The 13,718-nt window shown below is 37.9% G+C and overlaps 1 protein-coding gene across 6 annotated transcripts in view; it reads right to left on the reverse strand.

The window, feature by feature from the left end:
- KDM6A (lysine demethylase 6A) overlaps positions 1-13,718 on the reverse strand; it is a 151,815-nt gene that overhangs the window by 72,087 nt on the left and 66,010 nt on the right. For all 6 annotated transcript variants that reach the window (XM_054400007.1, XM_054400002.1, XM_054399979.1 and 3 more), the window contains exon 5: positions 5,788-5,846. In XM_054400007.1, the coding sequence (XP_054255982.1) occupies positions 5,788-5,846 (59 nt within the window). The remainder of the gene's footprint in view (positions 1-5,787; positions 5,847-13,718) is intronic.

Raw genomic sequence — 13,718 nt, forward strand, 5'->3', positions numbered from 1 at the left:
GACAAACCTAATACAGTTCAAAAAGGGTCTAAGTGTAGAGTCCTGCATCTGTGAAGGAACACCACCATGAACCAGTACAGGTTAGGGGTTGACCTGCTAGAGAGTAGCTCCACAAAGAAGAACCTTGGAGTCCTGGTTAATAAGTTATCCATGGGACAGCAACGTGCCATGGTGCCCAAAAAGGCCAATAGTATACTTGGGTGCATTAAGAAGTGTGTCCATCAGGTCGAGGAAGGCTCTCCTCCCCCTCTACTTGGCCCTAGGAATCAGGAATACTGTGTACAGTTCTGGGCTTTGCAGTTTAAGAGGGACATGAAAATACTGAAGAGAGTTCAGCAGAGAGATATGAGGATGATTAAGGGACTGGAACATCTCTCTTATGAGGAAAGACTGAGAGTCTTGGGGCTGTTTAGTCTGGAGAAGAGAAGGCAGAGAGGGGACCTTATCAATGTCTACAAGTATCTGAAGGGTGGTTTTCAGGAAGAGAAAGCCAGTCTCTTTGCAGTGATACCCAGTGATAGGACGAGGGGCAATAGACAAATTCAATCACAGGAAATTCCATCTCAACATGAGAAAAAAAACTTCTTTATTGTGAGGGTGACAGAGCACTGGACTGGGCTGCCCAGACAGGTGGTGAAGTCTCCTTCTCTAGAGATCTTCAAAATCCACCCTGTCTTGTTCCTTGTGTGACCTGCTCTAAGTGGTCCTGCTTTGCAGTGGGACCTTGATCTCTGAGGGTCCCTTCCAAACCCTAGCATTCTATGATTCTACACACATGTAGAGCAGTAACCAGGACACTGCAGTTTTATGAAATACTTTCACAATCTTTAATCCTTTGTCCATAGGGCTGGAACAGCTGAACGATGACATATTTAGAGCATCACAGTCTTTAAACATTTCTCTACAAAAGCAGCTGAGATCAGGGTTTTTTTTCAGCATTGGCAGATATTATGCATTTTCATCAATTCAGAAGTGGTTTGATATACAACCACAGAAAGGTAAGACAACAAAAGGGAAAGTTAATTGCCACTCTGTTAATGGATTTACTTACAATTAGTATGTGTAGTTTACATGTACATTCCTATTTTATAAACCTGAAAAATACATAAAGAGACCCAGCCACCTGAAACTTGATGAATACTTGACAAAACAGTATCTATACAGTTTGTGTTTAAATTATGCCCTCCTTATGAAAGTAACTACAAGCACCACACCATCTGAAATTACTCTGACAGAAGATGGAAAGAACCAATACAATGTGTGCCCTGAAGATCACAAGTTACTGGTAAGCAAGATGGTTTTGTACTCTCAAATTATATCCCTCCTGGACTTTCCATTGCAGGTGTTTCCAAAGTAGAACTCCACGGACTCCCAATTACCAGTGCAATGTCATTGTCAGGTGAATTTCAGAGCCTTTAATGCAAATTGTACCCACTAGACTCTCTCATCAAATGATGTGCACACACTACTGATATACTTGGAGGCATGCAGAGCAGCAATCACATTTGATGTAGCAGACAGTGGCTGCTTTCTGCATGACAGGTGAGGTGTTCCCACACAAGCAAAGGAGATCCTCACTGGTCAGTCTGCACTCTCATGCACCCCACTACCCATTCAACTGCTTTTTTGAGTGAATAGCCAATTTCCTTGGATCTGCCAACCACTGACACAAACAACTTGAAAGAACCTTCTGAAGGATCTGGTCCTGCCAGAAAAAAATTAAAAATAATACCCCTAAAAAATAAAGGTCACTATGTTACTAACAGCTTGACCCTGGGGAAAAAATTGTATTGATAGAGGAAGCAAAGTAGGGCAAAGAATGGACCCTGACAGTACAGGACTTTCCCATTCTCACAGACAAACAGCAACCACCATAAAACAATGATTTCTTGGGTAGATGAGAAAAGCATGCAATACTGAAGGCTGGCATACAAAACTACTGAAAAAAAGTCTATATTCCACTGTAGACCTGGATACTTTAAAAAGAATTTAAACAGCTGCTTTACAATTTCAGGATAACTGTGGTAAAAGTAAAACTTTATTTTCTAGAAAAAAATGAAAAAATGACAGCCAGAGAAAGCAAGAGAGAAACTAAACTCCTTCATCTCACAGAAAAGGTTCATTGTGATTGGCACTAAGGCAATCTCACAGGTGATGGAAAGTTTTGTGTGTTTTCCTTTAGGCACATGGAAAATAATGCTCCTGTCTCACTGAAGCCTTCAAAGCATTCTTAGGAGAAAAGTAATTCTCAGGAGTCTGGAGGCCTGCTTGGTGGTCAAGAGGTGAGATGCAGTACCGCAAATAACAACTGAAGGTTGGCCTTCTGCTGTGTGCTTTGCCTTTAGAGGGTTGTAGAATTCAGCAGCAGGAGAGATCAGATGTGGAGAGCTTGCTCAGTGCTGGTATGTTGGAGATGGTGATGCTGTACTCTCAGAGTGGGTGTTGTATATGCTTACTCACTCACGCCCATGAAAGATCTTTACCTGAATTAAGCAAAAGTAATGAAAAACTGCAGTTGCCTTCTTGATTTCAAGATTCAATTCTGAACCAGGTGTAAAGAGGGGGGGGAAAAGCTTTTTGTGCTGAACTCCCATGTCTCTGTTCCAAAGACTCAAACTTACCACAACAGGGCAAACTGCAGTGTAAATAACATCCTAGCCTACAGAATAGCCAGGATGTAGCATTGCAAATAGCCTGGGCTGGCTGAGGTTACTTTAAAGGAGCCAGAAGCAGAGACAGTGGCTCTAGCTATCATTGAATAGATGATGACAGTGCTTTTGTTTTGGCAAGGACGGCTGTAGAAGGGCCAAGAAGTTCCAGTCAGATATGACAGATTTTCCTCAGGCAGTCTGCATCTTTAGCCATAACGGAGGTGAGGTAAAGGGTCTGGATCAACTCTAACATTAGTCGCAGGCTTTCTCCAGGACTGTGTCCCTTAAAACTGCCAATGATGAAGGACTGAGCTTTACACAACACTTAAGTCCCACAGTTGATAAGGATTCCTTGGACTTTGGAGCCTCATTGTATGCCAAATGGAGCAGTAAGGGTGACTGATCCCCCTCCCATAAGGTGTTTCTGAGGAATAAGTTGTCCTTCTCACACACTGTCCAGCCAAGGTAATAATCACTGAAAACACCACAGGCTGGCCTGGGAGCAATGGAGTTGGCACACGGTTGTGATATAGAGGGTGTTAGAGTGAGTTACAGGACACAATTGCAGAGCTCGGACTCCATCTTTTTATCTTGGTGAGACCCAGTGTAAATCAGCAGAACATACCCCAGGCAGGCTCAGAATCCTTACTGAAGTACAAAAAAAATTTGGCACCAAAGCCACTACACTTGTTTGCAGTTATTGCACAGAAATGAAGGGTAGTCTTTGATTAACTCCTGAAATTCTTGAAGTATTCAATCTAAAAGATAGCTAAAGGGTATTATGAAATCACTCAACTTACATGACTGTCCCAGCTAGCTCTGTTCTATATGTGTTCTACTCTTCTTGGGAAAGTGGAAAATGATAAGGAAAATCAGCCAACCCTTTTACTTACTGCTTGATGACAAATGGCATGAAAGAAGAGAGTATCAAAATTTAGGATCTCTAAGACCTCTTTTACTCCACTCGATTTATGGAGTTAATCCCTTATGACATATCTCACTACAATAATTGCATGAAATAGCTTTGGTCTGATCATGTTATTGCAACAGTTTTATATACCTTGAGAAGTTTCAGTTCTTACCTGAACAGCCAAACAAAATCGCTAATCTAAAATGACAGATCAGCTAAGATTTGTACTTAAGATAATGCTATAATGCTACTTTAGTATACAGATAAATGTATAACACTGAATTACAGTAAATTTCATATGTCTTGGAGCCAATCCAACACTTCTTTTTATGAAAGCTGAAGAATGTAAAAAATAATATAAAATATGAACAAGAATTCTAAACCTGACCTTATTGCCATTGGCTTTTTTTTGTCCCTGTGTATATTAGACATGACTTCAAGCACTTCCTTTTAGAAGGACTATGTACATGTCTTTTATCTAAATATCTAACTGTGGTATAATAACGCCTACAGGTGGTATGATAAATATCTAACTGTAGGTTGGATTGAAAAAAAAATTCATGGATGAAGCATGACAGCTGCAACCACCTTAAATGGTCTAGGTCTCCTCTACCTACCTGAAACACAGAAATTTGTGTACTTTAACATATGGAATAGCCTCAGCAGTAACTAAATTTTGATTAGCATTTCACTCTGAAAGAAGCAAGATTCTCTTCACAATATGCAATAGAGTCCTGTGGAGGATTAAGATCTACAGAGAAGAACATATCTACTGTAAATGACTTGCCATCACTTCCAAGCGTATTATGATTTCGTCAGAACTAAACATTCACAGCCACACATCCCACTCCTCTCACCTCTGAGAAAACACAGTAATGGGGAGGGGGGAAGAGCACTCAAAGGGGAAAAAAAATACACACAAAGGTGTAGAGTTTTATATGTGACAGGATTTTCTTCCTCTAAAAATCCTCGATACTCTTAAATGTTTAACCATTAAGGCAAGCATGCATAAGAATATGCTGAAACTTGGAAAAATTCAACCAAGGTTGATGACAGTCTTAAAACAGTGGTTTCTCAGGTTTTCTGAAAAGTTTTAAGTCTTTCTGTTAATTACAAAGCAATTGAATTGCATGCTACATACAATATGTGGCATTCATTTTACCGCTATCAATAAAGCAAGCAGCCAAGCTGCAAGATCAAAAAATAATAATCCAGGTTCTGGGCTCATGATTTAATCATCTTTATCTTAACTTTAAGAATAAAAGCTTATTTAAATTATGCTGAAGAAAGCACAAATCTTTTGTCTTTTAGATACATAGAAACAATTTTCTGGGACAGGGAGAATCTCATTTTATTGTTCCAGATTATCAATCAGCAGTTACTTACTGCAGTCTTAGCTGCAGTCTTGCTTAGTCCAGCAAGTTATAAACATATAAGTAAACAATTAAGTAGTAAAGTCCCATTTACTTCATTAACAGTTTCCACACTGAGCACAAAAAAGCACTGACCTAAAAACACTGCACCTTTCCCACTTTTCTACAATGACACTAACTGTATGTCTGCAGGAACAGAACCCAACAAATGTCTGAGGACCTTTCAATAGAACCCCAGTGACTATTTCATTCATTGGACTTCTCTCATCACCAACAAAGCAAAACCAAAACCCCCAACTGAAAACCAACCCTCCTTCCATACCAAATAGCAGTCCCTTTCAATCCCCAAAGCCCTGCTGGAATTTACAACTCTTTCTGGTTTGACATCAGTTTTACATGTTCTGATTCATCTCTCAGTGTACTGCTTTCTCACATCCACAACTTTCACATTATACAGCTATGCAAAGATGACTGAATACCAACTTAAATGAAAACAAGCCCATTTTGCCACTTCTTTTCCAAGAGACCAGTAAAGTTCTTTTGTAAGCAGGCTTACAAATAAGCACAAGATAGAGGCTATTGATAACGACAATTCACAAAAACCCTGAGCCAATTGCTCCAGCCCCCTTGCTGAATTGAATTATAGGGAGCTAAAACGTTTCTCCTGTGAGTGTTTTGTGGTTGTCGCAGGTATGTTAGAATAATTCAGATGTGACCTAGGACAGCACATCTTCAAATACTGTATCAGTCATTCAAAAAACTGAACTATTGCACATTGACACTGACCTGAAGTTGAGATAGTCACCTATCAATAAAACACTGCACAATACTGATACTGTTTATTCCAACTTACCACTGAAAGGCATTGTAATGGAAGTAGACCAAACCAAGGCCATATAAAAAGGCAGCATTCTGTAAAGGAAAGAAACACTATTTAAAATGCAGATAAAGAAAAACATATGCTGTAAGATTGAGTTTACAGTGTTTTATTCGTTGACATTCTAGTTCTATTATTACATCAGCACATTTAAGTTTCAACTTGAATAGGTAGAACCAAAGAGAAGAAATTACGAGATAGGTAGACATTTAAAAGGGAAAAAAAATAAACACACTACCCTGCAAATTATTTTTAGAGGAATAGTGACAATAATATTCAAGTACTTTTACATGAGAGAAACTGATGTGCTTTGTTCTACTTGTGCAAGAGCAGGAAGGAAATGATGGAGTAGAGGTCTTCAACAAGGATATAAAATAAATGTTTTTCTGATAGCAAACAAGTTCATAATCATAATAATTTATATTCATATAAAAGTAAATAAAGCTACACACTCTAATTTCAGTGTCTAACATAGAACATTAATTATATGAATCTGAAAATGCTGAAGGAACTGTCACTTTTCTGAATACTAAAAATATAGACCACTGGCTTTTAATCTAAGACAGTCATATTTCTTCATCATTAATCAAAATTCTATTTTCTATTTCTCCACTCTCTAGAAGGCAATGGGGGAAGCAAACTCAATCAAAAAGAACATTGCCCTTCTGGAAACCCAATTTCCCCTGTTTTCTTTTCATAGAAAATTATGATTCGTTTCTAAACTGAAATTACTAAAGAAATTTAATGAATGTTCACCAATCCAATTATACAAATAATTATTACATATTTTACTTTGTTTTCAGTTATGCCCCAACATAGCTGTTTTCTGTTTAGAAAAGCTATTCCATTATTTGCAGGAAACAACATGTATGTGCTCCCCATGACACATTTTTAGGCTCTTCCTCTATGCAATTCTAAGTTTGAGAGACCAGGATTACATCACAAAGAACACAAAGCTCTGACACATAAACAAGAGAAGAAATTTCCATCGCAGAAAATTTTCATTTAAGATAATCCCCCTTCCACTTGCACACACTTCTTCAACAAGTCAAATTGCTATGGAATTTCACAAAAGGAATCCTAGCTATGCCTTAAATGCAATCCAAATATAAAAAGGTATAACCAAATTTCTCCTAGAAAACAACAGGTAACCATAACATAATTTAATGTAAGTGTAAATTAAAACCAAGGGAAAAGCCCAAGATCCTTTCATGAACACAGTTGAATCATTGCTTCAGCAATGAACAGCTTCCAAGAAAATGCTGTGTTATTAGCAGATACTATGGCAAGCAGAGGAGAGTGGATGAGGAAGTGCATAAACAATAATGGTGACACTTTAATACTACCATAAAACAACATTCCTGCTTAATTGAACAAAACCACAACATGGACATCGTAAAGATAAAAGATCTCTAATTCCATACTCCATGTATTTCCTGCTTTCCAAGCATGCTCTTGCAACAGCAGACTAGGAAAGTAGGTGAGCTCAAAACCTGAGCATACATAATGCCTTAATCTCTAAGTCATTTTAAATGAAGAAATAAGACAGAAGGAAGCACACATAGTAACCTTAACTGTGCGTGGACCAGGATCATTTGTAGAACAGAGTTTAACAATCCACCAACTGCAATCAGAACTAAATCATTGCAAAGACTGAGAATAATAGTAATAAGGAAAAAAAAAAACCTATATAACCACACTGCAAAATTCAAGTAAAAATTTGCCAGACAACTAATACCTCTCTTCAGTCTACAAAGAATCTAATTTTCTCTTCTGAAGCTTAAATTTCACAGTCCAAATGAGTTACAGATTCAGAAGATTAATCCTGCTGATTGTTTGATCTTAAGGGTTAATAAGAATCAACTTTTGAGGCACGACAGGACCAAGATGCAGCTGATTTGTCCAAATGCAATTAATATATCAAGTTCATCCAAAGCTTCCAGGTTGTCCTCACTCCAGTAAACTCCAGATTAATCATTGTTTTTCTGTCCTTTGTCCTGGCATTGGTTTTCCCACTTTCCTCTCTTTTAGCCTTACAAAGTATTTGAAATTGACCTGAAAAAAAAAAATCTCTTAAACTGCCACTGTCTTCTCAATACAAAATAGGGCAAGATTGAGGACTCTAATACTTCAAATCTAAAGGTGCAAATTCAGAAATGTATGGATCTTTTTTTTCTATTCTGAAATAGTATTGCTTTAACCATATGTAACACTATTAGTATTGCTTGTCACTTAGACTTGTCTTATGGAAGATATTTTTAATATGCATTTGAACCTAGATAGGAGTTTCACAAGGACTGCAAGGTACTACAGGGCTTCAGGATATGCAGTATTTTCCCACAAATAAATCAAGGTGAGATGCACATAAAGTTCGTTACTTCAGCAACGGACTTTCTGCCTGTATTACAGAGTATCACCAAGTTCAAACTGCAGCCAGGTTCCTACTGACAACAGCCAATATGAAAGGCTACAACTGCTAAATGCATATTAGGACCATGCGGGCTGATTAAATTTTCATCTACAAAATGTCCTTTTTCTTAACATCATAAGATTCTGTAACTCTGTTTGCTAGCAAGATACCTCATATCAAGGTATCTGTTTTCAATTGCCTCTTTTTTGTTTGGACATGTTTTGGTCAATGCCATGTTTTCCAGTAAAGATTACTTTCTGTAATTTAATCCCTGCTAGTCAGAATTTTGCTAGAAATATCTGGTGAACACAAGCCCACATTTTTTTCCTCCAAACATTTTTCAATGTAGTTATCTTATAACAATTATTTTCTTGAACATCTGCCAGCATGGCTTTACAAAGGGCAAATCCTGCCTGACAAACCTAGTGGCTTTCTACAATAAAGTGACTATGTCAGTGGATAAGGGACGACTTATGGATGGGAGACTTAATAGCTGCCTTGTGGTTCCTGAAAGGGACCTACAATAAGGATGGAGAAAGACAGTTTCCATTGGATTGTGGTGATAGGACAAGGGACAATGGCTTCAAAATGGAGAAGAGCAGGTTTAGATTGGATGTTAGAAACAGGTTCTTTACTATGAAGGTGGTAGAACACTGAAAGAGGTTCCCCGGGGAGGTGGTTGGAGCCCCTTCCCTGGAGATATTCGAAGTGAGGCTGGACAGGACTCCGGGCAGCCTGGTCTAGTTGAGGATGGCCCTGCTTAATGCAGAGGGGGTTGGACTAGATGACCTTTGGAGGTCCCTTCCAGCCCAGAATATTCTATGATTCTACGATTGACCCTTAGAATTTCTAAAGATCTTATGCTACTAACTTCTAACATAAAACTTATGTTATCAGATCTCTTCACTAAAATCTATGACAAACGGAAAAGAAGAAAAAAAAATAAAAGGTAAACTGAACCAGATTGTGCCTCAAATTTGGAGCTGAATGTCTGTTTCTTTTTCATTTTACAGCCATGCTACATTAAAAAGACAATGAATTATAAATGCTATTTCCAAGCTGGTATATCATTTACAAACTATCAAAGAAATGTCAAAATGTTTCATACCAACCACTAGATGGCTCAAATACCTCTTTCCATTTTACACATTAAGCAATTTAAGAGGATTGTTAAGCTTATGTTGTGCATTCTGCTACATAATTGCACTATTTTGTGCTAAGCAACATTTCTGATATATTTTACAAAATACATAAGCCATAGTATTTAATTGACTGGTAACTCAGAAGGCAAAAATCTGTCTGTATCTTTTTATGTAACTGAGATTTAGAATAAGCATGCTGAAGACTTCTTGGTCTTGTTTAAGCAATTAAGGAAAAAAAAAAAACCAATGAGTAATACTCCACTCATCTCACACATCTTCTGTATTAAATAACTGTTTTATAGTCTTTTTGAAGCAGTAGCTGAAATCAGATCCACAACATTTCACGTGCTCTGTTCTCTAGCCATTTCAGGTCAAGTTCACAACAAAACCCTTTTCTCCATCTTAAAGAGCGTGGCCAAAGCTTCCAGGCCAAAGACATCAGACCAGACCGTCACAGCTACACTTCACAAACAGAGGGTCAGAAAAATGTGCCAGCCCTATATAAGAAATGGCCACACTCACATTCAGACTTAAAAATGGCCATCTTAGACTGACAGATACCACATCTCTGTTCAGATACCTTTCACCAGTAACACGCTTATCCAGCAGAAGCAGTTGTGACCATGTTACTGACTCCAAATTTGTGCTTTATAAACACAAGAAGACACAAAAAAAGTTATATTTGGAAATTAAAATTTGTTTGGCAGGCACTTCCAGAAAGAGCAGAAAAAGACTAACTAAAGAGCCAAAGCAGCCTCAGGGCAGCACCCAGTTTGGACCTCACACCTTAAAAATGAAAAGGAACAGTTTTTCTCATAGTTTCATAGCATTGCTGATTGAAAAACATTCCATAACGCTGCTGCTCATTTGTGCTGATAAAATGATTTCTAGAGTACTACAGCAACATGGATGTCAGAACTGATTGGGATTATTAATAATCAGGTACATAAAAAGTGATTATTTTTAACTGGATCAGTTTCCCAGCCAACTTCACTCCATATATAAATTCATTAACACAAGTGGAAGAATGGAATGTAAAGCAAAATAAGTAAAAGCTCTTTCGGCCTACACTGCTAGCAATAAAAGGCTTATCAAATCTAAAATTATTTTTCAAACAGAAAGAGTGGAATCCTAGACATATAAACAGGCAATCTACATTAAAACATTAAATCTACATTAAAATAAAATTTTAAAAGCTGCAGTACTTTATTACCTTCTAAGTCACATAAAAATGTTGAACTTGAGAGAAATCACCTTCTCTGGGTCAGTACAAGATGAACAAAACCATGAAATAACACCATAGCCTGCCTGTCAGTCTTCTCCACTCAGGTCCTTAACTAGTGAGACACAGGCAGATATACACTATTTCACTCCTCTATTTCATTTACAAGTTGACAATATTTAGATAGAAATCAGAGCGTGTCCCACCATACTATGGGAAAAAAAAAAAAAAAAAAAACCAAAAAAACACGATCAATCAAACAAACAAAAAACATCACGAGAACCAAAGTCTCTGTAGTTCAATGACAGAAGTCTGAAGGAAAACTATGGAAAAAACAAATGGAAGTTCAGCACTCTTATGAGATCAGTGACTGTTTTTCATTTGCTTACTACTGTCAGGAATCAAAATGCCTTTTATGACACATTAAAACTGCTTCCAGCAGCACTCCACAGTCGCCCAAGTTCCAACACAACCTGCAGTCTGGCCCAAGTCACTCTGGGCTACAGAAGATGAACATGGGCAGGGGACCACTGCTCTCCAGAAAACCTAACTAGGAAAACAAGGTTTTACAGTTCATTTTGCATCCTGTGGTCACAAGGTCTCTCAGCCACCTTTTCAGAGCAAAAGAGTTTTTGTGCTCAAATGTGTGAATAGGTTTGTTTCTTTATTTAAAAAAAAAAAAAAAAAAAAAGAAAGCTGAAGTTTTGACATTATTGTGCCTAATATTTCCTCCAGACACTACTCAAGAAATACTAGCAGTTCCCTGGAGAATATGTACCGTATAAAAAATTACACTCAGGCTGCTCTGCACAAACAGCTACATGTCTTTGGTAGCTGGCAGGCTCTAGGAGATCCAGTTACATAATTAGAAGTGTTCAGGAGTAAGAGGGGAGGGTTCATACAAAATTTGATTAGATTTGTACAAACATGAAAAGGAGAGTTACCTGTCTACACATTCCCAACACCTGCAGAAATACTGAGATCCCTGTAAGGAGTGTATTAAAAATTAGTGTCATTAGTTTTGGCTTCAAGGTCTTACACAGGATTCAGATTACTTGAAAAATAATTAGCTTTATAGAGGATCTTTAAAATATGACTACATATAAAATGCACAACCCTGCTTCTTGAACAATAATCACAACAGTAAAAAAAACTGTTACCATGTGCCTACATCCCAGAAGCCATGAAAAAGCAATCAACATATAAAACTCACTATTGCTGTGACAAATACGTTCTGACAAATATAATAAATTAATTACTGTAACATCTTGGTAAATAACTACAAAGTCATTTTGTGGTGCCTTTAAGAAATTACATCTTTTCAGAGAGGAATTATTGCCAAAATATGCTTACTACTTGTAAAAGAAAACTTGCTAATAGATCTAATTCACCAAACCAAACAAACGTTTTCCTTTCACAGAAAACTTAAGGTGAAGCAGAAAAAAAGAAACCAATACAAAACCCAAATAAAATGAAACCCCAACACTGCCCACAAAATAAAAAAAAATATACATTCTTTCTTCTTCCTCTAAATGATTCTCAGCTTTGAAATCACTATGCTCTCCTCTCCATCCTGCTCCCTTCTCATCTCCTCCTCAGCAAAGACGTTGTCCATCCTTCTGTGGGATAACTGCCTAGGCTTACTGTGGGACAGGAATTCAAGTTTGCGAGTTAATTTGGTGCACCGCAGGAAGAGGTTGAGATACTTACATCTAAGAGATGTTAATGTTATCTCTGGAAATGAAGATCCACGAAGCTGACCTGTCCAACAGCTGAAGGAGGGAGTCTTATGAAGGTAAGAAGGCCCTGTTTCAGCTAAAACTAATGAAGCAAGGCTGAAAAACCAAAACCATTCAACTCTCGCTAGTTAAGGACCTGAGTGGAGAAGGCTGACAGACAGGCTATGGTATTATTTCGTTTTTATCCATCCTGTACTAACCCACAGAAGCTGATTTTGAAGCCTGTAGTGCTGAGCAAAGCCCTTTGCCTAGCTAACTACAATTTGAAAGCTGACCCCCCTCAGTGTAAGGAGCCAAGCAGAGTACATGCTACGTAAATGACTGGTACTCAACTCTCCAGTCAAATCACACTACACGTCACCGAAGGCAAACAGACAGTGTTAGGGTATAAAATCAGCGAGGGAAACACCTCTCTAGAAGCAAAGACTGTGGATTTAGCAGAGATGAGAATGGCTGACAGGCTGCAAACCTTTTCCTCCAACCAAGTCACGAATGCTTTCTTGGCAAGAATTACACATTCAATATACAGCTTAACTTTTGCTGCATGTCTGTTCTATAGCAGAACTATTGCAAAGATTTGCATCTCTGACTGTGCTGGATGCCACCCAGGATTTATTAACTTGAGTTAGATTCACTTGTAGTTAATGCATTTATCACTGGCAGTCCTGAATCTGTTGTATGCGTCACTTTAATAAATCAAATCTATCCATTGTTTTAACCTTCTAAACCTGTGTCACTGCAAGTCCTCTCTGGGGCACTGGCAAAGAGGCAAACGTTAATTTTGTCAAATACTTCCAAGTAAGAGTCCTGGGGCTCTGAGACAGACAGACACCAGAGAGTAGCTCTTCTCAAGTCTCTGTTTTTCTTTGAAAACTACTGTTCTTATTTCATAGCTATTAAACGCTTTCCTCTTTTTTCAGCTAGATAAGTTTGCCTTATAAAAATCAGTAGATCTCTTCACAAATGTTTTCAATCAAAGGACAGAAATCAATGTCTGTTCATGTATACAAACAAATATTACTGAAACATCTTTTTTGGAAGATGGCATCTGAATAGTTTATTGAAATGTTTTATGCCCACTGATCTGGCAAGTATCATTACGATGTACACTCATCATGTTTAAAGCATTTTATGAAACACAACTGCTAGTATGGAATCTGGTGTTCCTTCTTCACCATTTTTCCAGCCCTTTCCAGCAAAGACAGGCATCCCACCGAGTTTACAAGTATTCCAATTACTTCCCTGTCAGTTTCTCACTGCTGGAGAATCACTGATGGGAAAAAGCCCTAATATCATCAATTAAACAGCTGCTCTACCTGAGGCACTCTACATAAATTGGAGTGGACAACCTGAATATACTAAGGCATGAGTTGGGGCTGTTCAGCCTGGAAAAA

Source organism: Indicator indicator, chromosome 1 (assembly GCF_027791375.1).
Source record: "Indicator indicator isolate 239-I01 chromosome 1, UM_Iind_1.1, whole genome shotgun sequence".
NCBI classification, from domain to species: domain Eukaryota; kingdom Metazoa; phylum Chordata; class Aves; order Piciformes; family Indicatoridae; genus Indicator; species Indicator indicator.